Source organism: Branchiostoma belcheri, unplaced genomic scaffold (genome assembly GCF_001625305.1).
Source record: "Branchiostoma belcheri isolate BF01 breed outbred unplaced genomic scaffold, Haploidv18h27 scaffold1, whole genome shotgun sequence".
Classification (NCBI taxonomy): domain Eukaryota; kingdom Metazoa; phylum Chordata; class Leptocardii; order Amphioxiformes; family Branchiostomatidae; genus Branchiostoma; species Branchiostoma belcheri.
This window is the reverse complement of record NW_017802379.1, coordinates 3238063-3263289: the sequence shown is the minus strand read 5'-3', so window position 1 is coordinate 3263289 and position 25227 is coordinate 3238063. Positions and strand designations below refer to the sequence as shown.

At 43.8% G+C, this 25227-nt stretch overlaps 3 protein-coding genes and 1 long non-coding RNA gene across 4 annotated transcripts in view; 3 read left to right on the top strand and 1 right to left on the bottom strand.

Moving 5' to 3' along the window:
- LOC109466352 overlaps positions 1-7324 on the top strand; it is a 17924-nt gene extending 10600 nt beyond the window's left edge. The window contains exons 13-23 of the mRNA XM_019764067.1: positions 681-911; positions 1246-1370; positions 1622-2101; positions 2555-2802; positions 3295-3386; positions 3738-3877; positions 4149-4495; positions 4898-5126; positions 5514-5687; positions 5843-5878; positions 6202-7324. Of these exons, the coding sequence (XP_019619626.1) occupies positions 681-911; positions 1246-1370; positions 1622-2101; positions 2555-2802; positions 3295-3386; positions 3738-3877; positions 4149-4495; positions 4898-5126; positions 5514-5687; positions 5843-5878; positions 6202-6444 (2345 nt within the window). The 3' untranslated portion in view covers positions 6445-7324. The remainder of the gene's footprint in view (positions 1-680; positions 912-1245; positions 1371-1621; positions 2102-2554; positions 2803-3294; positions 3387-3737; positions 3878-4148; positions 4496-4897; positions 5127-5513; positions 5688-5842; positions 5879-6201) is intronic.
- Positions 7325-9418: 2094 nt separating this feature from the next.
- LOC109466952 (sodium/glucose cotransporter 4-like) lies at positions 9419-20943 on the top strand. Its single transcript, XM_019764837.1, has 15 exons — positions 9419-9715; positions 13676-13747; positions 14152-14256; positions 14353-14412; positions 14638-14742; positions 14977-15082; positions 15312-15392; positions 15767-15972; positions 16244-16379; positions 16552-16659; positions 17067-17217; positions 17574-17742; positions 18053-18268; positions 19633-19780; positions 20120-20943. The coding sequence occupies exons 1-15, from the start codon at positions 9578-9580 to the stop codon at positions 20308-20310; spliced, it is 1992 nt and encodes a 663-aa protein (XP_019620396.1). The 5' UTR covers positions 9419-9577; the 3' UTR covers positions 20311-20943.
- Positions 13434-14722, bottom strand: LOC109466969. Its single transcript, XR_002140055.1, has 3 exons — positions 14659-14722; positions 14343-14404; positions 13434-13721 (listed from the first exon to the last, which is right to left on the bottom strand). It is a non-coding gene; the product is annotated as an uncharacterized LOC109466969 (long non-coding RNA).
- Positions 20944-21273: 330 nt separating the features above from the next.
- The window catches only part of LOC109466960 (sodium/glucose cotransporter 4-like), a 6028-nt gene continuing 2074 nt past the window's right edge, over positions 21274-25227 (top strand). The window contains exons 1-10 of the mRNA XM_019764849.1: positions 21274-21541; positions 22238-22309; positions 22514-22618; positions 22934-22993; positions 23101-23205; positions 23475-23580; positions 23878-23958; positions 24063-24268; positions 24538-24673; positions 24857-24962. Coding sequence (XP_019620408.1) covers positions 21386-21541; positions 22238-22309; positions 22514-22618; positions 22934-22993; positions 23101-23205; positions 23475-23580; positions 23878-23958; positions 24063-24268; positions 24538-24673; positions 24857-24962 — 1133 coding nt within the window. The 5' untranslated portion in view covers positions 21274-21385. The remainder of the gene's footprint in view (positions 21542-22237; positions 22310-22513; positions 22619-22933; positions 22994-23100; positions 23206-23474; positions 23581-23877; positions 23959-24062; positions 24269-24537; positions 24674-24856; positions 24963-25227) is intronic.

Here is a 25227-nt window from a genome sequence, read left to right as displayed (position 1 = left end):
GGAGTCTCCCTCTCCTTTCTATCTGTGAATGTGTGTGTGTATACTAGTATATATCTGTGTGTGTGTGTGGTGGGGGGGGGGGGGGGGGTCGTGTGTGAATTTTTGTGCGTGTAACACATCTGTGTTTGTTCAATACTTGTCTAAATAAATGTTGTGTTTTAGTCAGACTTCCTTCGTAAACCAAAATCAAGAACAAAATAAACAAGATAATGGTAGTTAAGGGCAAAGCCTAATGCTGTTTGATTTTCTGAGGAGGCAGTACAGAGGGCATATATTCTAAGGCTCATTTTTAGTGACAAAACAGGCCCAAAACACAATCATCGCCAGTTAGAAAGCTTTAAAATACTTGTCGACTAAATAAAATGGCAGACGTTCAGTGTGTGCGTGCTGTGGGAAAAGAAGCTATTGAAAACCATTCACACAGTACTTGACAGACATAGCATGCATGGGAGAGCCGTCGTGTCTTTGTGGCGACGCAAAAAAGACTTTAGCCCTTCTTCACTGAGCCGTAGTCAAGCGTTGGTTGGTTACACAGGACCGAACACCAACGACGAAAACATGGCACCCGCGTCTAGACTCTCTTGCTCGTGTTTTACATGACCATTCGTCGTGGTCTTGGTGCTGCAGAATTATGTGTACCATTGGTCCAATGTATGCTGCTAAAAGCTATACTGTCACAGACACCACAGGTCACAACAACATGGATAACGACGGTTTTATACAGAGGGAGAGTGGCGGCCGTGATTCGGGGGTGGCGGATCTCACAGAGGCGGAGAAAAAGCTCCTCTCTGCCGCCGCGTCAGGCGACCTCGCCACGGTCACTGAGCTGCTGTCGCTCGGGGAGGGCAAAATAGATGTGGACTGTAAGGACGCTCTTGGGCGGTGTGCGGTGGAACTGGCCGTCGGTTCAGGTACTCTCCGACTTTTTAATTAGTACTACACAGTAGTATACTATTCCTGCCTTATTCTGGTATGATTTACATTGTGGAAGGGCATGAAGAAAGACTACAGGACGCCTGTACAGCTGCAATGAAGAAACCACTGAATGATGATGATTGGCATTTTTTGAACTGTTCATTTTTTAGTCTGCATAAGTTTCAATTAAAGGCATGGTCACTTATAGTTTGTTGATGTACCTTCGTCAAAGAATCTGTTTCACTCGACTTTTTTTGGGGAGGGGGGCTGAAATGGATCTAAATCTGATATGTACAGAGCAATAGTGACCATGTCAATGCACTTTCTCAGACCATCTTGAAGTAGCGGACGCCTTGCTGCAGTATGGAGCAACTCCCGGGGAGGCGCTCTTGCACGCCGTGGAAAAGGAAGACAGCGCCGCGGTTGAAATGCTGTTGAAATATCCAATGAAAGAAGTGAGTAAAAGTTTCAATAAACACCTAGTTGCACTTGATTTATCTCATAAAAAAGCATGTTTGAAGACGATTTTATCACAGATGTACACAGAAAAGTCCGTCAGCAAGCATTTTGAAATATCCGAATGCCATAACCTAGTGAGAGGGGGGGGGGTATGTGTTATGGGTGTTACTGACTCTATCCAGACAAAATTGGATGTCATCTTTACCTAGATGTCGTTACATACACATTGTGCCCTCTTCTTCTACAGCAAAACTCTTCAGCCTATAGAAGCTACCCTCCAGAAATGACACCGCTTGTTCTCGCAAGTCACAAAAACAGCCTCCCCGTCATAAAAGCGCTGGTCGACCGCGAGATATCGATTCCCAATCCCGAAGAAGCGCCCTTCGACGGCCGCGCCTCAACCGAAGCCAGTCTGAACCTGTACCGCGGCCTGGCCAGTCCCTACTACATCCTCCTCACTAACGACGACCCTCTCCGCCAGGCCTTCGTACTCAGCACGACGCTAGACGATCTCGCGACGAAGACACCCGAAGTGGAGGGAGAACTATCGGAAATAGCCGAGGGATGCCGAAGTTTGGGCGTCGATCTGCTGAACCAAGTTCAGAATCGAGACGAGGCGGCGGCTATCTTGAACTGTGGAGACGAAGTTTCACCATTGACACACGGGGACAACTGTAAAGTGAAGCTCACACGACTGAACATGGCTGTACGCCATCACCAGAAAAAGGTCAGGACACTTCTTTTTCTCTGAAACTAAAAGTGGAGACATTTAAACAGGACAGCTGCAACATTTTGCAACCGTATGGAGACTCAGATGATCACTATTTTGTGCTATTACTACGTTGAAATAGTAAACTATTCCACAAGCAAGAACATAGGAGCATGCACTAACAAGCCTCCTGATACCCGCGATGGCTGAATTTATTGCGAGGCTTGTTTTGACAAAACATTTTCGACAAAGTATATACATTTATAAATTCTAAAAGGTATAATTACATGTAAAACAGCGATTATTAGATGAAAATCTATAGGAGCACTTATTGTAGCGTTATTACACATTTAGTACATTGTAGTTTTGAAAAGAACGAATAAAAAGTAGATTTACAGCAACTTGAAGAAGTAATCTTGAAGATTGCGTTCAGATGCGATCAACAGTAGTTATTTGTCTGATGTTCTGCAGTTTGTGGCAAACCGTTGGAGCCAGCGCATGGTGAAAGAATGCTGGTACGGACCTGACTACAGCCCTCCCAGCACCATGCTGATTGAGTACCTCCGTGGCCTGGCGCTAATGCTACTGACTCCGATCCTGGTCCTCATCTATTTCGTGGCTCCCATGTCCCGCGCAAGTCGCTTCATCAGAACTCCTGCTGTCAGATTCGCCATGAACATGGCCACCTTCCTGACTTTCCTCCTGATAGTGGTGCTGAGGTAAGTTTTCTATCGAAAGTTCCAAACTCTATTCGTTATTAAATGAGGTTTAACTAAATCAAAAAAAGAAGGAAAATTAGAGAAGAGTAACAAGAGTTTTAACTATTTTCTTTGTTTTAACCTTTAACCAACGGTACTGAGACTTAGTTCCAAACCTTATCCAATTAAAGGAAAGTATGACTCAATATTGGATATAAGTGTAACTCACCCTTATTTTTGTACACGCTGATCTTACTGAAGTGTGACGTCATGATTGGTCAATAATGCCTAAAAGTCGATATCGGCCGCCGGCTCAGTGAGTTACCTTTTCCTATGTTGGATAAGGGGGGGGGGATCAATAATATGCATCGTACCAACATAGGTAAGTCGGTTTATTTGCTGACAATTGCTGTATACGTACAGTCAGTGTATTAAGTACTTAGCCACAGTTAAATGTTAAGGAAATGATGAAATGAGGCTGTGAAGTTAGACTACATTCTGTCATTTTCGCAGGTCGGAGAGGATTGACTACGACGGTCCTGGAGAAGGTACACTGGCTCCAAACGGGTCAGTGCTGGAGTGGATGATGCTAACCTATGTAATAGGTACAAATACATTCAATACATTTTATAATAACTTTTCAATGTTACTTTTAATTACTACTGATATGACTACAGGATTGGGTTAGGTTTTGGTCGTTCTATAGGAGGTCAGCGTGAATATATAAGCCTTCACCATACCACTACTCCAATCAAAGGTGTAGCACATGAGCCATGGGGCAAATGGGACGAGACGGTTGTCGCTACAAACTACAAATTCGACCCTTACATCACATGTTCTGGGGATTCGAGTTCTCCTCTGTCCAAAGGAAGACCAGCGGACTGATAATTCTGTTAGTCTAATCTTTGTGTAATTCGCTTTACCATACTGTACTAAGGCTCGTTTCGTTAATGCAGGGATGTTTGTGGAAGAGATGAGGTTGGTATGGAAGATGGGTGTCCGGAGGTATCTGTCTGACGTGACGGGGAAAGATGCTTGGATCATCATTCTCATCTACCTGTCAGCCTTCGCCATGCGCGTTGCTGCGTCTCTTATCGTGAGTATAATGTACTGACAAGAGGGTCTTTTCTTTTCTTTTCTTTGTAACAGTTGATACGTGTGAATGGCACTTGCATTTTAATGTGATGACATGTCATAGAAGAGACCTCGGCAGTCAACAGCAAAACGTTGAAACATTTTTGCACTGTTTATTGACAAATTGTCTCTTGCCATTATTTGCCTATTATAATACGAAGTTGACTCTTCAGTTTTCAAAACAGATGAACAGATAGATGAAAACATGACTGTTGCCATTGCATTACCTGCAGCACGGGGGACCTCAAGACATCCCCAGGTTCAGATGGGAAACATACGACATGACTCTCATCGCCGAGGCTCTGACATCAGTCGGCGGCGTGGTCGCCTTCCTCCGCCTGATCAAACTGTTCACCATGGAGCGGTTCCTCGGCCCCATGTCCCTGTCCATGCGCAACATGGTCAAGGACATCCTCAAGTTCTTGATCATCTTCTTCGTCATGGTCATCGCTTTTTCTTCGGGACTGAACGAGTTGTACGGCTTCTACGGCGATGCTGTCGAGCACATGTGTTCACAGAGTGACAACGCTACTTCTCCGCTGGTGTATACAACCTGCACTCAGAAAAACGCATTTGGCCAGTAAGTGATGTACTATAGCATAGTAATAATGGTGGAGAAACCCGTGATGTGATGTGATCTTGAGAATTATTTTGGTGAATAATCTTGTACATACACTATGAGAACCTCTAAATCCAAACGCCGAGACAATGACAATCGTTACAAACTATTCAGTTTTTCTGAAACCTTCTACGTGGCAATAATGACTAGTTCTACATCCACCGCTAGGTGGCGCAGCAGTAAGAAGGATACGGTCCCAAACGTGACTAACTTTGTATCCCCCCCCCCCCATACACTGTGATTTTCGGATACCCCTGATGGGACTACTCGTTATTGCCACGAGGATACAGAGGTCGCAGGAGGATTGTTGAAACGTTGGAGATTAAATATCACAAACTTAACTCTCCTTTGTCATATTTCCAGCTTCAGTGACTCGTTTTCTGAGCTGTTTTGGTCGCTGTTTGGCCTGGCATCAAAAGATACACTTGACCTGAGCATCAGCGATAGCAGCAACACAGACGGCAAATTTATTGAGCACACCCTGACCATGTACATAGGAAAGTCTCTGTACGGGCTGTACATGGTCGTGGCAGTGGTCGTTCTACTCAACATGCTCATCGCCATGATGAGTAACTCCTACCAGGCCATTGTGGTAAGTAAAATTCATTATTTGAAAGAAAGTTTACTGATCGATGACCATTTCTGATATTATTGGAGGATACTACTGGTATTTTGAAATATTCTCTTGTTATTTGCCTCTATAGACCGACATTATCTCTTCAAACCATTGTATTAATAGACTTTATTGATTATGCAAGTTATGGCTTATTATTAATTGCATAATCAGCATCTAATTGCATCCCGACCTAAGTCTTTCTTTTGTTATCTTCTTCCAAAGTCTCAAACAACAAGGCATATTAAGAGCTGCTAGAGGGCCCAAACCTATATCACTTCTTTCCAGAACTACAGTTTTTTATATACATTGACAGACACACGCAAGCCCCAAAACGACGAAGAAAATCAACTTTTGTGTTTTCAGGACAACGAGACGACCGAGTGGCGTTTCGAAGTGACGAAGTTGATGCTGCGGTACATCCGTGACGACACGACTCTCCCCGTCCCCTTCAACCTCATCCCGACTCCCAAGTTCATCTACAACGTCATCAAGAGGTGCTGCTTGCGTCAGCGATTTAAGTCCGAAGTGGATAAGAAGGTATTCAGCTTAACAAGATTTATCCAATGTCTTATATCATTATGCCCAGACCCAACAGAGCTTATGGCCTAGGTTTTAAAAGAAAACGCGCTTTGGGGGGATGACGTGTCTTGACATAGTACATGTACTAATTTTTTACTCCTATTTTTTTTCAGGAACGAGCGAAGGCAGAGAACGATCGGCGTTACAAGGTACGTCTTACATACATCTACAGCTAATAATGTAGTCTTCTGTGATAAGAGAATGTTGCAATACTATGCTTAGCTGTTTAATTTCAGAGAAACAGGTTGGCTATGAGAGGAGATATATTATAAAGCTGTTTGGGGTGGTATTTTCTAACTGTAGAAAAAGTAGAGCCAGTTATCAGTGGCATTGCCCTGGAAAGGATAGCAATGACTTGCGTCGAATGATTTACGTTAACAAAATGTCAGGGTAATTGCTATCGGCTGTGTACAAAGTTTTAAGATACCCAATGTCACAAAAACGTATACAATGCGCTCATTCTTCTTTCCAGAAGGCCCTGTCCCATGTGGTTCGCCGGTACCTCCTGGTCCATGAGCGGGAGAAGTCAGCATCAGAGCCGATCTTCTCCGACGTCACTTCGCTTGGAGCTATCACCGACATCGCCCGGCATCGTGCATCAGCTAACGGTACAGGACAAACCGGACCGAGAGACGAGGACGGCCTCTCGGCTAAGATCGTCGTCAAGACCGTTAAGCCAACGGAAGAGAATCATCTCGGGGGAACCGACTTGTAATAGTGGGGCATATTCTCATGGATTTGCTCAAGTTTTGATATTCAAACACTGACTGGTTGCATATACATTTTATATTTTTCCCCAAATACTCCAGATTATAAAGTGGGAGGTTGGTAGATAAGTTTTAGTTGTATACGTACTTGTCTGTAGTGGTAGTGAAATCTTACCCTCTGTAAGGGGTGAAAATGATTCTGTGAAACCCATACCCAAATCCATGAAGTCAGTGTACATTCTCATACTCCAGACCAGCTAATAGTAAGATGTATGAATGAAGTACTCGGAAGTTTCCTTCGTATGCAAATATTGATATCGATGTCTATTCAGATTGTGTCACTTGTTCAAACATAATCAGTCTGTTAGACGTGATATCTAGATCGCACGATTCTTGGATGAAAAATCCGGAGGTCCTCAGATGTTTTCCCCACGCTCAAACACTACGTAAGAGCCTCACTACGTAAGAGCCTCGGTACCTAATACCTTTATTGACCCTTTATAGCGTCAATAAATCACACTTGGGCAAATAGTCAAATCACAAGGGACAACAAAACATAGTTAGACACAGCATACAGAAGTCTTATTTGTAGGAGAGCTCAAGTTTGCATAGCGTGTGTGGTTCAATGATACTGATAGTCCAGAGTTCGAATCTCAGACTATGTGATGAGTTGTCCCTCCTCATGGCTGGATCATGACAGTAGTGACAGTAGTGACTAGCGTTGTAGGATATGGTGACAAAATGGGTGAAAGGGTTTTAAGCCTTGTTGAGTAGTGAGTAGTGTCGTCGTATACGGTGGGATTGTTAGACATTTTAGTTTCTAAGAAAGAGTACTTCTGTAAAACGTTTTAACGTTTTTTTATGGAATAAAAACTGACTCAAAGTATAACTTCGTTGTCTCTTTGATGGAACTATATTTATACTTATATACAAATTGGGTTTTCACTTCAATGTAACCTCCAGTAAGTTTACTTATGCTTAGGTCACATTTGAAACGGCGCCCGTTCGGCATGTCCTCGGCGTAGACGCCGGCCGGCGTCATACGCCGAGCGTGCGCCGTACTGTCAGGGTCACAATTAAATGTTCCTTTACGGCTCCCTGTCGGGGCCTGCTTGTGCTCCGGCCGGCGGCTCTCATTAATATTCATAAACTTTTGCGGCCGGTTTCTGTCAGGGACCCGTTCGGTGCCCGGTCAGTCGCCCGTCTTGACCCGTGCGGCGTGTGGTAGGGTGCCGACCGGCTCTTACAGCTCGGCCGGGCAGCTGTCAGGTCCCTGGCGGGTTCCTGGCGGGATCCTGACGGGCTCCTCTCGTGTTTTTGAGCAGGTACATATATAAGCGCTGCACTGCCTGCTACCGTTCACTTCAAGTAAAGAGTACACGTCAAGTAAAGAATAGACTGAAGTTGGCGATGCAGCGTCCAGTGCAACCTGCAAACAACTTACAAGCCCGTCTGAGATTGAGATTGGTGACAACCTACATGTAGGTCTTCTGGCATTGGTAGCTGAAGAAGAGAGGCAGGCAGAACTGGTGCGTCGCAAAAGTAACCGAGGGCCTACTTTCGAAAGTACTTCAACAGTGACGCAGGAAGTGTGCCGTGGCAGCTCCTTGCTATTGAGCAATAAAACCACTGAATATCGTTACTTCTGTTGAAATTTGGACTGAAAATAAATGCCAATAACTTCTGATTCCATTTTATTACGAAGGCATATGATGTAACAAGAGATAATGTCAGACACATTCTATTCCTGTTATGATCTGTTTTATGAAGTTGGCAAGAGAGCCGTGCCGGCTGTTTCCCCTTGCTCTTCGACATTCTGACACACAAATACAAGGTGTAACACACACAAGTACACGATGTAACATACACGTGGTGAACTGTGCGACGTAGTCTGAGGCAGGAGTTTATATATGCTCCCTATAACCCCCTTTTCCTGAACATCTGATGCACTGATCAGCACATGTGACGTCATAGTCTTAGGCAGGTGCCTGTTCGGCCGCCCGACGGGTCCCGGGCAGTGAGGTTACGGCGTCGCTTCGGCGTATTTCGCCGAACGGGGCCCGAAGTGTTTTTAACTCTGAGTTAAAATCGATTCGGCGACCGCGCGGGGCCAAAAATAGGCCGGCAGCCGTCGGGAAGCCCGCCGGTCTCCGTCCAGGTCCCGTTCGGTAGTGCCAAAAAACACGCCGAACACGCGCCGAGCGGGCCCTTTCTTGAATTGTGACCTAAGCATTAGCAGACGATATCTGGATAAACCAGTTGTGTTAGGTCATTTATGGCATCTCTGGCTGGTTGAGTTTCTGTCATTCAGAAGTGATGGATGTGGCATTTTGCAACATCGTGCGCTGCAGCCACCCCATGTTTTGTTAGACCTTGTCCATTCGAAGAAGGGGTACCACCAGGTATTAAAAGCAAGAGAGGTTATCGGCCAGCTTAAAAATCAAGACAGAGATGTATTCCATAAAACTGGGGATTCTGATGATATTTCTGATTCTGAAATGTTTTTGTTTGGAAATACAACGTTTCCTCCATGACCGTGCATAATCAATGGCGTAAAAAAAGACAAAGCAGGAAGGAAAGACCAAGTTCAGAATGACCGTGACAATCGCCCCCCTCCCCTCAGCATCTGTAATTCGTCAGGAAATGACGCGTGACGGCGGGCCTCCCGACATGCCCCTCGGCTGTGCCTGGTCCCAGCCTGTCCCGGCCCCCGACACGCCTACCAACCGCCACCAACCTCCCTAATTTGACGTTATCTAAACAAGGGGAAAACCATTACTGTACGTTAGTCGTAGCAAAAAGTAAAAATATGCCAATCATATCTAAAAACGCAATCCTTTAAACTTTCTTTCTCGCCACTACGATCTGTATATGAGATGAAAACGCAGAAAAATAAAGTTTGGCGCTACAACAAATTCCTTCTGGGCCACAGTGAGACTATTAATGGTTTGCCCCTGACTAATGATATTGTGGTCCTGGCGCTACCGCCCTTGTCAAGCCACTTGGGTAGACAACCAGAACGTATCCTCTCCCCATATCTGTGTCAGTACCCGGTAGCTAAACTTTCCCTCCTGTTTGTACTCAGTAGTCTCTAGTGTTGATTTAGATTTTCAGCGGGTCTTGTCGGGTCAGTGAGCGGGGATGGCGAGTACCTCAGGCCCGATGACCACGCCGTGGGCGACCACGCCAGCACCGAGCAGCGACGACGCGGAGATTCACTGGGCAGACATCGTCGTCATCGTGGTGTATTTCGCCATCATTTTGGCTGTAGGCATTTGGGTAAGTTTGCTATGATTGAGATACTGGGTTCAATACAAACGCATGACCCATCCCCGAAAAGCTACAGAAAAGGGCCCGGTTGAATTTAGTATAAGAACCCCTGCCAAGTGCTTGAATGAAGTTGTTTGTAAGATGGGAGTTGAGGATTGTCTTTCACAACTGCCGAGGTTGTACATGCTCGTGTGACCGCTCAGTGAACCATCACCGACGACTGCCCCCTAGCCCTAGGCCATCTAAATAGAGAAACGACTGGCGTGTTCTCGTTCTCAGGACCATGTACCCAGTCCCTCGACGGTTTGCAAACGTACAGTCCCCCTTACATAAAACTAAATGAGAAACCGGTTTTCTACTGACTGTGGCGCATAAAGTCACTGATAGTGTGTGTGCGTGTGTGTGTGCGTATGTGTATGTGCGTGTGTGTGTGTATGTGTATGTGCCTGTCTCTGTGTGTGTGTGTGCGTGTGTGTGTGCTTGTGTGTGCGTGTGCGTGTGTGTGGTGAAATTAGAGACCGTGGCACTCCAGTTGTGTACATGTCAGACGACTGCTGTGAATCAACTGACAGACGACATAGAAAATGGCGGGAATCCAAGCAGACTGCATATAGACTGCACACTAACTACCCCCAACTCACGGTGAACTGGAGAAAACAAGAATACTCTAAAAACGGAGTAAACTGGAATACACTGAACTTTTTTGCAGGAATGAATCTTCCAAACAGGCTGGGACCGTTCCAAGTTTTGTGCACGTCTACCGCCACACTTCCTGTCTTAATCTCGGTAGAGACCATGTTGCCAATCAAGGTCAATAAAGACCTGAGTTTGGGCGTGCACACTTGTAGATTTAAAGGACTCATACAAGTGTTTGAATACTATTGTGTGATCTTACGAAGGGCCAATATAGTCCTTAGAGATCCTTGGACCATACAGTAAAACAATTACACCTTGCTCTTGTACGTTGTGTCTGGGTACTATACCCCACGCGTACGTGCCTACATGTACATGACAACAACTGCGGGACGACATGTCTAATTCTAACCGCATGTTCTGGATGTCTACCAAAAGGTCATGACCTCAACAATGCTGAGTAGTTTGTACGTGACTGGACTTCTTCCTGATGTTGATGAACCAAGAGCGTAACAGGCAAAATTAGATAACCAAGGCCACGACTTTGTGATTACACGTACAGTGAATTTTTGTGAAGGAAAATCATGATGATGACTGGTTGAATATCGTGTTTTATATTGTCATCATTAATCTAATGGCACTTGAAGTTCTGTAATGTTCTTGTACTTGTGGTTCACGTATTTCTGCTAAGAACGCATAAAGCCTAATTCTTGGTGTGTGGGACCTCTCAGTCTACTGTAAATGTAGCCCACTGTGCTGAGTCTATTTACTGATATCTGATACCTGTTGATTTAGGCACAAGGTCATCGCGCTCGATGTCGTGGACCCTTCACCCTTGTGCCCCCACCCCACTTGAGAGAGCCCGAGTGCACGAAAAGTTGTCCCATGACAATTTTATGTTGTAATCTTCGAGGAAAAGGTCCATCAGAACATGTTCCATTACATTTACAAAGTATCTCAGTGAGCACGGTGCTCACTGAGATACTTTGTGTCCAGTGTGCTATGGGCCTGGCACCCAGGCTACACGTCCACGTACTCTCGTAAAACACGAATTAAAAAAAAACCCATAGAAATAGAAGGTAGCAAACTATTCACGGAGAAAACAGCAAACTGTTGGACTGACTCTCCAAGATATAACGTATTACCACTTTAAAACATTAGTCATTTTAGGCCATTTTAAACCATTAAGCCGCTAAGAGACGACTCTTAACTACACAAAAGATGCATGTATGGAATTCACTAACTCTCCTGGGATATGTTTTTATTGTCCTCAGGGTGATTCTCACACGTGAGAAGCCTTCTAAGTATGGGGAATACGTCTATAAGTGTTTAACATAACATCCCTTGAGGGCAAGGTATGTCCCCTCACTCACCCCTCACGGCTAACCCTTTCAAGTTTCAACCCCAGAGGTCGTCCTGTCAGTTCTAACTGCAAAATACTCCGTTAAGGAAAATAATTTCTCGTTATGAGTCATTAATCTACGAAGACATGATATGAAAATAGAAGGCATTGGGTTCAAAGGGGTACCAGTGTGTCACTGGAAAGGTGAGGGCATATATCATGATAGGAAACCTGTCGTCGCGTTTGGTTTGCACCGCCTCTTTCCCCCTCCCCTCCCCCTGAAAATTCTCTCCTCACTACTGAGTCAATTTGTATATGTCACACTGATGCTACTGTATAGCGTTATGCAAGCTGTACCCTATAATTTATCTCTCGAGACTATTTACGGTAACTCTCCCCTCCCTTCCAGCCGTTTGACAATGCTATTAACACTGTTTTGTTACTTGTTTGTGTTTCCGGTCAAGCGAAACAAACGGGGTACGCCCGTTTGGTACACGTTCGGTGTAAGGGTCTTTATGTGGTACGTCAAATAGAACCGGAACTAGCAGACATTCGGTAGCCGGTAGGTACAGGGAGTCAAAAGTGAAGAAAATATATCGAGCTGAAATTTCGATATCGATCACGTTAGTATATTTTACGTTTTAGGACACCACCTGAAACGTTTCCCATAGATGGATAACGTATACTTCAAAAGTCCAACGCCCCATGTATATGGGCAACTTACGTCATATGTCCATATACTATATACAGCTCGAATGAAGCCACGGATATGGCATCAAAAACAAACGTATATGAAACGTTACCACTGATCTGGACCTTACATCTTGTTGTAGATCACAACTTCCAGCTCCTTCCTAATTTAGAGATGGACATGTGTATAACGTTTCTTGTTGGGAGAACCTTTTGACCTTTCCTTACAACTGTGTGAAAATGAGCCCCATCCTAGAGACCCTAATTTGTCTATCATGTATAACCCAACAGTAGCCGTAGTTAATCTTAGATGGCGGGGACTTGATAGATTTTGTACAGACGTGATGTCTTACTACACTTGCTAGACAGGGCGTCATTAAGCTCTGTACCAAGCAGGGTTCTGAGTGTGAACAAGTGTGTTTGTCCATTGTTTTGCAGCTCACGCTGCGTCAATCCAGTGTTTGCGAACCCGATGAACAAAAGTACATACGGGCATGAACGGCCGGAGATTTATTGTATCATAAGACTCCCAGGAATATTGTAAAAAGGATTTATTGTCTATAGATGTGTGGTGCCACACGTAGTACAGAAGAAGGGTGACTAACGTATGACTGCACTTCCTTGTCTCTTCTTTAAATGTTTTCGCGTTCATCTGATTAACCTTACCAAAGCCGTACAAAACTATTAGTTTAGACAATACTCTGGTACGGTAGTGGTACAAGTCTACCGCGTAATTAAGGCACATGACATACCCGCTGTACACGGAATGTGTTACCCACTGCGGCCCAGGAATTTTTATGGGAGGGGTTCAGTTACCGGTGTAGGTGTATTTACAATTTTACATGTATGTTGTAGGTATAATGTACAGCCCACAGAGTGAACAAGGCAAGTAATTTATGGGGTAGCTTCAAAACAGCATTCAAGAAATGGAGCGTCTCTGTTTAGTGGACTACGTGTTATCATATATTAAGCAATAATATTGCACGACTGCAATCTTCAAATGAACACAGTTATATTACACACTGCAAGAACGACGTTTCAAACCGCGTCACAAGTACAAGATACTAGTACTCACAAGGACAGGTCTGTTAAAATCAGGACCTTCCAGCGCCCCGGTATGTAGAGGTCAAGGTGAATTCTAAGACATGTTGCAGATGTACCTACTAGGTAGCCTGTTAGAGTAAGCTGTTTCTGAGGGGCTGTCGAAACAGATCAGTCCTCCTCTTGATGAAGTACACAGCCTGTTGGCTCAATCACAGCTTTTCAAGACAAACGAGTAACGGATCTGTTCTTCTTCCCTTCAGTCCGCATGGAGGGCCAACCGTGGCAGTGCCAAGGGCTACTTTCTGGCTGGAAGAGACATGGCATGGTGGCCGGTAAGATAAATGAAACTGATTGTTTATCGATCCAGAAGACACGGATATGGCCTCAAAATCAAGCCAGACGTTCTCAAATATACCCTCGACATTTTTAAGAAATGCCAAAAAAATAAGGACTTTCTAAAAGGAAAGATATATACGCCGTTTTTGCCAACACGACACTACAGCAATAGTCGTCAAGAAAAAATCCGCTTACGCCTATTTACGCCAATTGCGAACACGTAATTCAGTGCGCAGTGAATCAAATGTAGCAAATAGTCTGTGACGTCCTCCGTCTCTAATCATAAATTTAGTTTACATCTCCTTCTTGCAACAACGCCTTTAATTTAGAATTCTGTTCGCAAGTGACGTCTCTGAATCTACGGACTTATATCGTTTCTTGAAATCTTATCCCCTTACAGGTCGGTGCTTCTCTGTTCGCCAGTAACATCGGCAGCGGTCACTTCGTGGGGCTGGCTGGGACGGCGGCGGCGTCAGGGATAGCCGTGGTCGCTTATGAGTGGAACGTAAGTACACTGTAAAGTGGATAGACGTCAGATCTACAAAGTTTCTCTATTGACGTTTTCTAGAGGAGAGTTCATGTTTTTCTTACCGTTTTGCAGGCTATCTTCATCATGGTGATGTTAGGGTGGATCTTCGTTCCAGTCTACATCTCTGCTGGGGTGAGAAATAACTTAAGTTCCATTGCTTTGTATAAAAAGATGACAATGATAATATGCGTCCATAATACGTGTCTTTGAACATCAGAGTCTTACAAGTTCATTTGTCTACAATAAACACTGTTTAAAACGCTTGGATAACTCAGCTACCCCCACCCCTTGTTGCATAGTGTCTATCCACTGCGAAGTTGGATACATTGCTCAAAGACTGCCCCTCCTCCCACACAGGTGTTCACGATGCCAGAGTACCTGAGGAAGCGGTTTGGCGGACAGAGGATCACCGTGTACCTGTCCGTGGTCTCTCTCCTGCTCTACGTCTTCACCAAGATATCGGTTAAGTCGTCCGATCGTCCATAGCGACTACCATGATATATATTTTGGCGTTGTACATGGCTATTTGCCAAAAGAGCAGCCGCCATGTTTGATTTGTAAGGTACATGTACATCGGAAGGGGGCGCAATTCGGTTTATATCTATATCTGTTAGCTATAGGACTAACTTTTGTAGGACTTACGTGTGTGGACAGGCTATGTAATAACTATGTTTGTACATTGTGTTTGTTCTGTAGGCGGACATCTTTGCCGGTGCTGTGTTCATCCAACAGTCCCTGAAGTGGGACCTGTACCTGGCAGTGGTGCTGCTACTGGCCATCACAGCTGTCTACACCGTCACAGGTAGGCTTCTTATGGCGCACTGAGGACAACATGCGAAATTTGAACTACATTGTTGTGAACATATTATGATTTTTTTTCTGAAGGTTACTAGTATATACTACGTGACAAGTATTACTGTTGTAGTTGTCCGTTCCTTGTATGTGTCATATACATGTATTATAATGTTAGAACTAATGTGATCAAATTTCAATGCAAGGCGATGTACAACTGATATTGATAACGATTTCAGGCGGTTTGTCCGCTGTGATCTGGACCGACACTGCGCAGACTGTCATCATGGTGGCCGGCGCCTTTGTCCTGACGGGGCTCAGTAAGTACTCTTGAAAATCACGTTACGAAGCAGGAGTTTAAATGTAAAAAGAAAAAAAAAACCTTTGCAAACTTTTGACTGAACAGCACCTGTCTTTGTCAGTGAAGGAGCAATTCACTGCTTCCAAGACGTCACGCGTCACGTTATGAAGATGTTAGTATCGTTCGTGACTCGGTGAGCAGTGACGAAAGTGTTTATGGCGTCCCCCGTCACTATTGAGGGATGGTCGTAAAGCTATAATTTGTCCTTTTTCTAAAAATCACTTTGTTATACTAAAATAAAACAAATTATTCATACTACATCAACCGAATCAATTAAAAATACGAAAACCCTACAAGAAAATCACTAATATTTCTTTTCATTAAAAAAAACAGGTTTAGCGAGGGTGGGAGGATACAACGAGATGATCAGGCGGTATTTCCTAGCCGTCCCCACCGTCAGAGATAACACCACCACCTGCGGTCTGCCCACTGCCGACGCCCTCCACATGTTCAGGGACCCGATCAACGCCGACCTGCCCTGGCCTGGCATCATCTTCGGGCTCACCATTCTGGCTACCTGGTACTGGTGTACAGATCAGGTGGGCTTTCGGTTTTCTTTGTTTAATCATCATCTTTATTAGCACGGGGCACGATTGGTCAACATGGAAAGGGCAAGCTAAAACCCGAGGTGCTGATTGGCCACTCCACGACACGTGCAACCAATGGGAAGCTAGGAAAGGGCATAATGAAAATGTTCGGCACTACTTACTGCACTTGCTACGTCTTAAAAAGGGATTTGAATGACTCACCAGTTACCTACGTCGCAGCCCACTATGTTGGACTGCCAAACTATTCTGTTGATGTGTTCAGGTGATCGTCCAGCGGTGCCTTGCCGCCAAGACAATCGAACATTCCAAGGGAGGGTGTATCCTGGCTGGTTACCTGAAGATTCTTCCGTTCTTCCTCATGATAATGCCGGGCATGATCAGCAGAGCCCTCTATCCAAGTACGTCATCTTTCCACTATAATATGGTTGTTCTTGGAGTACCCTATAATGTTTTTCTATCATTGTCAATCACTCTTTCATACTGCCTTTTGCATGTTTTTTGCCACTATTGTAGGCCTTGTAGGCGTTTTTGTGTGTAATCGTAATGGATAGTTTGTTTTCCACCATCCAGATGAAGTTGGTTGTGTGGACCCGGATGAGTGCCTGAGATACTGTCAGAACGCTGCCGGCTGCTCCAACGTGGCCTACCCGAAACTGGTGGTGCGGATTATGCCTACAGGTAGAACATTCAGCTTTTACTGGATAGGTCTGTTTTCTGAAGATGTAATTGAATCGTTGAAATCTCATTTCAACAAAGTCTTAGCAGAAAATTAAGTTCTTTGTAGCAGGAGCAAAATAGTTGCCAACGTTTCGGTAGACTTTTGCCACCTGCACCGTGGGTACTAGCAATAGTGACTGCATCTACTACTCACTCTCATAGCTAGGCGGCGCTGCAGCAAGAAGAATAAGGTCCCAAACGTGACTAAGCTTGTACCCCCCCCCCCCCATTGTTCATGACGAGCGATTGGAGGAGCTTTACGTTTCCATATTGCCAATATGTGCGTCTGTTAACGTCTTCACATCTTAATTTACCAGTAGGACTACTTACCATTTACTGTACCTACGATTGTTGATTTCCACTTTCAGGTCTGCGCGGCCTGATGTTAGCGGTGATGTTGGCGGCCCTGATGAGTTCTCTCACCTCCATCTTCAACTCCTCCTCAACCATCTTCACCATGGACATCTGGAGGAAGTTCCGCACACAATCGACGGAGAGAGAACTCATGATCGTCGGCAGGTCTGATCTCTTTATACTTTTCTATAGTTTTTTTTTAACCAGTCATTTTGCAGCTTCGAAAATCCATTTAGCCGGATACCTTCTTCAGTTATCCTGTTTCAAAGTTTCTGATAAAAACACACATGAAATTCCAAGCTTAAGAATACGCAAGCTGTCTAAACGTTAAACCGACACTTCCTCGACACAAATACTACCTGCCACTTTAAAATCATGAAGATGACACCGGCACCTAAAGTCCCGCTGCAGTGCCAATGAAAGCCACAAGGAAGCCCATAGTCAAAGTTGTGTAGCGACATGGGTTTTCCTAAAACCACCGTTGAGGGCCTTTTGAAAATATTTCTCTTTCTTCTTCTCAGGGTGTTTGTGCTCGTGCTGATTGGGATAAGCATCCTGTGGATCCCGATCGTCCAGGCCGCACAGGGAGGGCAACTCTTCAACTACATTCAGGCGGTCACCGGCTACCTGTCCCCGCCCATCTGCGCAAGCTTCATCCTGGGCATCTTCTGGAAGAGGATGACGGAGCCGGTAGGTCGTTACCACCGATTTGTTAGGAACCGTTTTGTAAGATGTACAGTTAAGATGTTCGTATGCCTGAAACACAAAAATACAAAATAGACAACGCCATGGATTTAGTTCTTTTGGACATTATAATCACCTTCCATGGATTCAGAGGGACGAGGTTCGAACACCGCTCGGACACGGTGCGAGGGGTTACATTTCGTCAGTTCGGATAGTGACGTCCACAACAGCACCACACAGCGTCTGTAGATAGCATAAAGCTTCTTCAAGCTCGACATGTTTTACAAAATTTTTATTTTCTATTCTTTACGCCCAGGGTGCGTTCTGGGGCCTGATGTCAGGCCTGGTGGTCGGTTTGATCCGGTTGGTGATGGACTTCGCCTACGGGTCGCCAGGGTGCGGCGAGCCTGAATTCCGGCCGGCCGTGCTGTGGAGGGTCCACTTCCTGTATTTCGCCATGATCCTGTTCGCCGTCAGCGCCATCGTCATGGTCGTGGTCAGTCTCTGTACACCACCCATCGACGACAAACATGTGAGTTCTTTTTGTACTTCAGCTGTGAAAAAGTTACGTCGGCTACCGTTTTACTTGTCCAAAGACATTTTCAGCAAAAAATGTAGCCCGAGGTATTAATAACTAGAGTTCCACGATCTCATACCTTCGCCAAATGAGGTTAGCCTTTATGGCTAAGAAATTATAGATTAATTCCCCTGATTGTGCAAATAGGATCCTATATTGCATCAATTATATCTGTAGATCATATTCTACACCAGAAGACAGTCTTATCTTATCAAAGAATGCCATTATAGTATTTCCTCATAAATTATGCAAATGATGTCCTTATTTGAATAAGTTATGTTTAATTATGTTCACCTTTACATAACTTTCAAATATCCCAAGTATGAAATTCCAGGCAGTTACCACCATGTAATTATAACATTTTCTCATTAATTATGCAAATTAAGTCCTCATTTGCATAATTGATATCTGCCTGTATTTCTGCCGTTCTCAATTACGTATGACACATGCTTGAATAGTCCTATCATGGAATGCAGCTGATTAATAGACTTTCCTCATTAATTATGCAAATTACATTAATATTTGCATAATTGTAATATCATTATGTCAAGCATCACTTCAGCTACCTACATGCCAAAAATCACGACGATCCATCCACCGGTTCTTGAGTTATCAGCCTTTAAACATTTTTCAACTAACGCCCCTGCAGTTCCAGAGCAAGCAGCTAGGGGGCCCAAACGCACGTCACTTCTTCCCCAGCACGAGAGCTACCTACCATGCAAATTTCGTCACCCCAGCATGTCTGGATCATGAGATATCAAAACCGGAAGTTCAGCTGCAGTACCATAACAAGCCGCCAGGGGGCACAAAATTTAATCAGTTCGAGCTCTCATCAAGACCTACCCACCTATCAAATATCAAGATAATCCATCTAAGCTTTCTCGAGTTATGCTGTTGACAGACAGACAGACACACACACACACACGGCCACGAAAACATAACCTTCTCCAATTCTTGGCGAAGGTAATTATTCTGATGAATAGATTAAGTACGTATGAAAGAACATTGGTGAAGATATTGACTGGTTGTGCAGAAACTACAAGAGAGACCGTCAGTTGTATCCAAGTTCTATTAAACCTTCTGTGTGTGTTTTTCCCGTTTATCCTAGCCTGGTTACCAAATCTATTTTAGCTCCCGAGTCCTACATCGTCTCCGCAAAATATTAGGTTTGGTAACCAGGTAGTTTATCCTGCTTACCAAACCTATCTTTCTGCCAAGTGTCTTTTGTCCTCTCCTAAAATTGGGTCTGTGGAGAGGCAAAAAAGAGACTCAGTAGCTAAAGTAGATTTGATAGTAACTAGGCTATTTTCCATGATTAGCTCCACCGTCTGACCTGGGCGACCCGCCACAGTGAGGAGGAGAGGGACGATCTGGACAAGCCGCCGGAGACTGTCGAGATGTCGGCTCTGAACGGCGGCGGAAAGGAGACGGCCGACAAGGAGGAAAACGACGTCACCGTCAGCATCGGTTAGTGGACACAGCTTTTATGATTATATTTTGTGTATGTTTGCAACAGCCCTGTAAACATAAATATACAACGTTATGGATGAGAAAATGTCGTGTTCAAGATGAAACTGGTTTTCCAACACAAGGATTTTTCACTTATCGGATCTTCGACCAAATTTTAGGCCTTCTTCAGGGCTACTGCCCCAGTATTTTCTGTCACGTGATCTAGATATACGTGACGTTATTAAGATGCCACATGGCAATTATGAAGAATAAAAGGAAATCATTGTATCCCAAGGGAATAGAAAAGCACAAACTCATATGTAAATGACGCGGTTCAATTTATCCCCTTTTGAACAGTGGAGTCGCCGCCCCTGTGGAAGCGTGGTTTTGATTGGATGTGCGGCATCAGCCAGAAGGACCAGGAGGCCCCACCGGAACCGGATATACACATCTCCATCAAGGAGAACCCTCGTTCTCGTCTCATCCTCAACATCAATGCCGTCATCATGATGTGTGTGGGAGTTTTCCTCTGGGCATTCTATGCGTAAAGACGACAATTTCTTAGAACTTACTTAGCCCGGGTTTTATGATTTATAAAGAATGATACTCAAGTAAAAATTGAGAAGAAAAATCACATTGTCGAAAAAACTATATTGTACATAATAATTTCTGAAATCAGTGGAAAATAAGTGTGAAATTGGACACATTGATCTGTACTCAGTAGTTTTCTTTTTTGTTTGAAGATTAGAATAGTTGAAATTCATTTCTTAGCATACCACAGAAAACAAAGTACTTAAGCTAATGAAATCGCAATCTTCTTTTACAAAAATGAATTGATGATTCTATTAATATAGAATTACAGAGCCACCAGAATATAAGGGACCACTATAATATGGAAAAGAACACAAGTGTAAGATACCCGTCATACTATAGTCATAGTATTGCTCTACAGAATTACTAAATGGTACTAGTATGCTGTTCAAGTATACACATATGCATTATAACTTTGTAAGGAAATTCTAACAAAAAAACTACATTCAAATTAACTTGAAATGTGTGAAATTGATCAGCTGTATGTAAATATGTTGCGCGCGTAAAGGATATCCATAAGCTTTATTTAGGGGTGTGTAAAACTGTAGACCTCGCTGAAATAAAATGGCGTCTGTACAGTCGTACAATTATTTACGTATTAGTCACTCACTTGAGACATTTTCTTTTGAGTGCTTGGTACAGTAAAAGCAAAAGCAGACAGAATTGGTATGACATACATATTAAGAAACAATAGACGTACTGACCTCAAATATAATACATGTAACAACAACAGAAATTAAAAATTACGAAGGAAACGTATGTTAGCTGTATTAGGATAGAATCGACGTTGTCCAAAATGGTTGGATAATCATTTTGTTAATCCGTGACCGTTAATTTGAATGGTGACCGTTACCCTTGGTTACCTGGTGTTCATGACCTTTACCCCACCTGTTCAGTACAATGTATGTGTACCCGTCGTGCAACGCGACCAGCTGATTATGTACCGTATATAATTAGTGGAAGGTGAAAACCTTCATCTTTGGTATTGGTAACTTCCCTGGTCCAATCCAAGGTGTTGACCTAGCGGTAGCGATGGACAGTACTGTTGGTGTAATGACCACGTCATGGCCAGGGTACAACACTACACGGACACCGCCAACTCTACTGGACGAAACCGCCGAAATCCACTGGGCTGATATCGTGGTCATAGGTGTTTACTTCGCCATCGTTTTAGGAGTAGGACTATGGGTAAGTTTTCTGTCGACAGAAACACTTGTTACGTTGTCATTGGGTCGTATATATACTTATTTAACTAAAAATGGACGGGCATGACTTTTTTAAGATGAAGCTGTGCCCCTGACAACAAGAGTATCGTGCGATCACATCACGAATAGGTGACTGCACTACCTGGGTAAATTAATAACAGACTAGTAGACGCTGTAGCAGCAGATTGTTTTAGAATGATAGCTCTCTTTGTGAAACTATTTCTCACAAACATGTTACTGGTTCTATCGTTTAGTGCAAGTTAAACAGCAGATATAGGTCTTTTGCAACATGAAGAAACAGAAGAGATAAAGTAAAGTCAAAGAGCTAGAGAGAAAAGGCATACTGAAGTGAGACTACAGTGTTGCTTTACTCGAGCTCGGTGGACCAAAGGTCACATTGACCTTGACGCGCCTTGTGCTAACACAGATGAGCGTGATAAATACCACGCTAATGTAGTGGCCATGGCTAGCAAATTATGTCAATTGATATTTACAAGGAAACCTTTTGAAAAAAACACAAGAATATATGGCTTAATGTATGTCAGTCTCAAGAAAATGAAGATAAGATTTTGAACGCTTTACGAACATTGCACGCAAGTAATGCTAAACATAGATAGGTCAACAGATGACTGTGCTAAGCATGGCATAACAAACTGGTCTGTTTCTTTCTTTCCTATAGTCCACACAACGAGCCAACCGTGGAAGCGCGAAAGGATACTTTCTAGCAGGAAGGGACATGTCGTGGTGGCCGGTAGGTATTCTTATATCTGATTGAAAAAAAAAACTTTAAAAAATGACAAGATATTCCATAATACAGTGTACATGTATATGGAAATGCAGCTGGTGTGTCAAGCTGGTGTGTTATGCCGAAGGGCGGTTATATACCGGTTATATAGATACAAATACAGACAGACTACCACCACAGAACCATTTACAATGCTGTCTCTCTTTTCAGGTGGGAGCCTCTCTGTTCGCCAGTAACATCGGTAGTGTACACTTCGTGGGTCTGGCTGGGACGGCGTCAGCTTCCGGCATAGCTGTGGTGGCGTATGAGTGGAACGTAAGCAAACGCCCATCCCACGTATACATACCATAGCTAACAACAACTCCCAAACCTTAGGATTCAAGCCGTCGCCAGTGCTTATAAACTTGAACAAAAATATATTTTTCTTCACTGAAGAAAAGGGTATTTTAGACATTAATTTTGTGCCTTTGGTTTTCAAAGACATACAGCCAGGGTTGCCCAACAAGACGGTGGCTATTACAAAGGGCCAGCATATTCTAAATATGTATGGATCCAATGATTTACACATGACGTTGTTATGTTACTATCACCTGCTGGTCTGATATGATACTTGTTTCTGTTATTGTACAGGCCATATTCATCCTGGTGATGTTAGGATGGATATTTGTACCTGTCTACATTTCTGCTGGGGTGAGTGCATCCAAATGAATTTTGTATATTTCTAAGATTTCCTTTTAGTTTAACACAATGCTACAAGTTAAACTGTTTCCCTCACACATACGATATATATGACACAGGTGTTCACGATGCCAGAGTACCTGAGGAAGCGGTTCGGCGGACAGAGGATCACCGTGTACCTGTCCGTGGTCTCTCTCCTGCTCTACGTCTTCACCAAGATATCGGTAAAGTTGTTCGATCGATCCAACACTTTATCAAAGCTTCAAACTCTTAGATGCCTCAAGGGACAGTCGCCATATTGGATTTACAAAGCACGCCGGGAATGAACGGACCAGATCTCCGTAATGTTAACCATTATACATAATTTTATTCAAAAGGCACAAACCATTTTGAGTTCTAATTGATGTACATTGTGCCCTTTGTACTAAAATTTAATATTTCTTTGTGTGTTAAGATTTTAGTATTGGGAAAAATCAATCTTGTGTGTTTACAGGCGGACATCTTTGCTGGTGCTGTGTTTATCCAACAGTCCCTGAAGTGGGACCTGTACCTGGCAGTGGTGCTGTTACTGGCCATCACAGCTGTCTATACTATCTTAGGTCAGACGGTTATAACGTCTTATCGCCCGCAGATAACTTTTACTAAATTAGACGTTGGAAAAGCGACAGGCACGCAATGAAATAAAAAACATTCTCTGCTTCGCTGCTAATAGCACTCATCACGTACTGGGCAGAGTATGCGGACTCCTGTTGTCATGCTTGTAAATCCGTGTGACCCAGGGGCTATAGAAACTAAGATAGACGCCGCCTTGCACACCATACGTTTCATAAATGTATTGTGTTACAAGTGACTGAAACTTTCTAAAAATCTTGTCCATGGCGACTTATTTTTCGCAGGCGGCCTTTCAGCTGTGATCTGGACCGACACAGCTCAAACTGTCATCATGATAGCTGGAGCTTTTATCCTGACAGGCCTCAGTAAGTATATAATATACAAGTTCTTGAATTTTTCTTTATAAATAGCTAACAGTTTTTTTTTACTGGATAGTCAAGAGCCACCATGTGGGTTTTTGTTACTGCAGGTTTGTCACACATAGGGGGTTACGAAGAGATGAAGAGACGCTATGCCCTGTCCGTTCCCGCTTTGCGAAACAACAACACGACGTGCGGTATACCCCCTGATGACTCTCTCCACATGCTCAGGGATCCAATCAAGTCCGACCTGCCCTGGCCTGGCATCACATTCGGTCTGACCATTCTGGCTACCTGGTACTGGTGTACAGATCAGGTGAGAAATTTGTGATAACTCTCAATGTCGCATAAACGTGTTGTACATTTTGGGTCTCTTTTGTAAATGGCGAAAGGGTTACAGAGAAGATTGAACATCGATCTAATTTGGCACCTATGTCGACAATTCGACCAATTTTATAAAAACTGAAATTATTACATATAACACTTTCTTTTGCATTTTTCCAGTTGAAAAAAGGAATGGTTCATTTCTCCTATATGTATATAGTACAATACCGTCAGCAGAATATCAGTATATGTTTTGTTCAGGTGATCGTCCAGCGGTGCCTTGCCGCCAAGACGATCGAACATTCCAAGGGAGGATGTATCCTGGCTGGTTACCTGAAGATTCTTCCGTTCTTCCTCATGATAATGCCGGGCATGATCAGTAGAGCCCTCTATCCAGGTACGACGCACTGTGCACGTAGTACAGTTGCCAATATACCATGAGATCCCGGTTTCGAAAAGGAACAATATTAATTGTTAAGATGATGGAAAGGCTAAAAGCCTCTCCGTCGTCCCCTCTTTCTATTATCTACGTACAACATGTATGCTTAATCCAGTATGCCTGTTCGTATTTTCTCTCCAGACGAAGTTGGTTGTGTGGATCCGGATGAGTGCCTGAGATATTGTCAGAACGCTGCCGGCTGCTCCAACGTGGCCTACCCGAAACTGGTGGTACGGATTATGCCTACAGGTACAACATTAATATCATCAATTCCTGGTCAACATTTCGATTTCTACTCTAAACTATACGTAATCAAATTAACTACAAATGCCACTAACACTAGAATACTATCTGAGGAACCGGCAGTATGCTAGCCTGGAGTCCAGCCTTGTTAGCTTTGGTCCGCTAACCAGCCAACAAGCGGATCTTGGGGAGCGGACCAAAGCTAACAAGGCTGGACTGCAGGCTAGCAGTATGCAGACGTCGATTTTGACATCATTGACCCCCCCCCC

Excerpts from the sequence above, each read along its gene's own strand:
- LOC109466952 (XM_019764837.1), top strand. The coding sequence starts at position 9,578 with ATGGCGAGTACCTCAGGCCCGATGACCACGCCGTGGGCGACCACGCCA. Across the intron at positions 9,716-13,675 it reads TTTTGGCTGTAGGCATTTGG|TCCGCATGGAGGGCCAACCG; the intron begins GTAAGTTTGCTA and ends TCTTCCCTTCAG. Across the intron at positions 19,781-20,119 it reads CGACGTCACCGTCAGCATCG|TGGAGTCGCCGCCCCTGTGG; the intron begins GTTAGTGGACAC and ends CCTTTTGAACAG.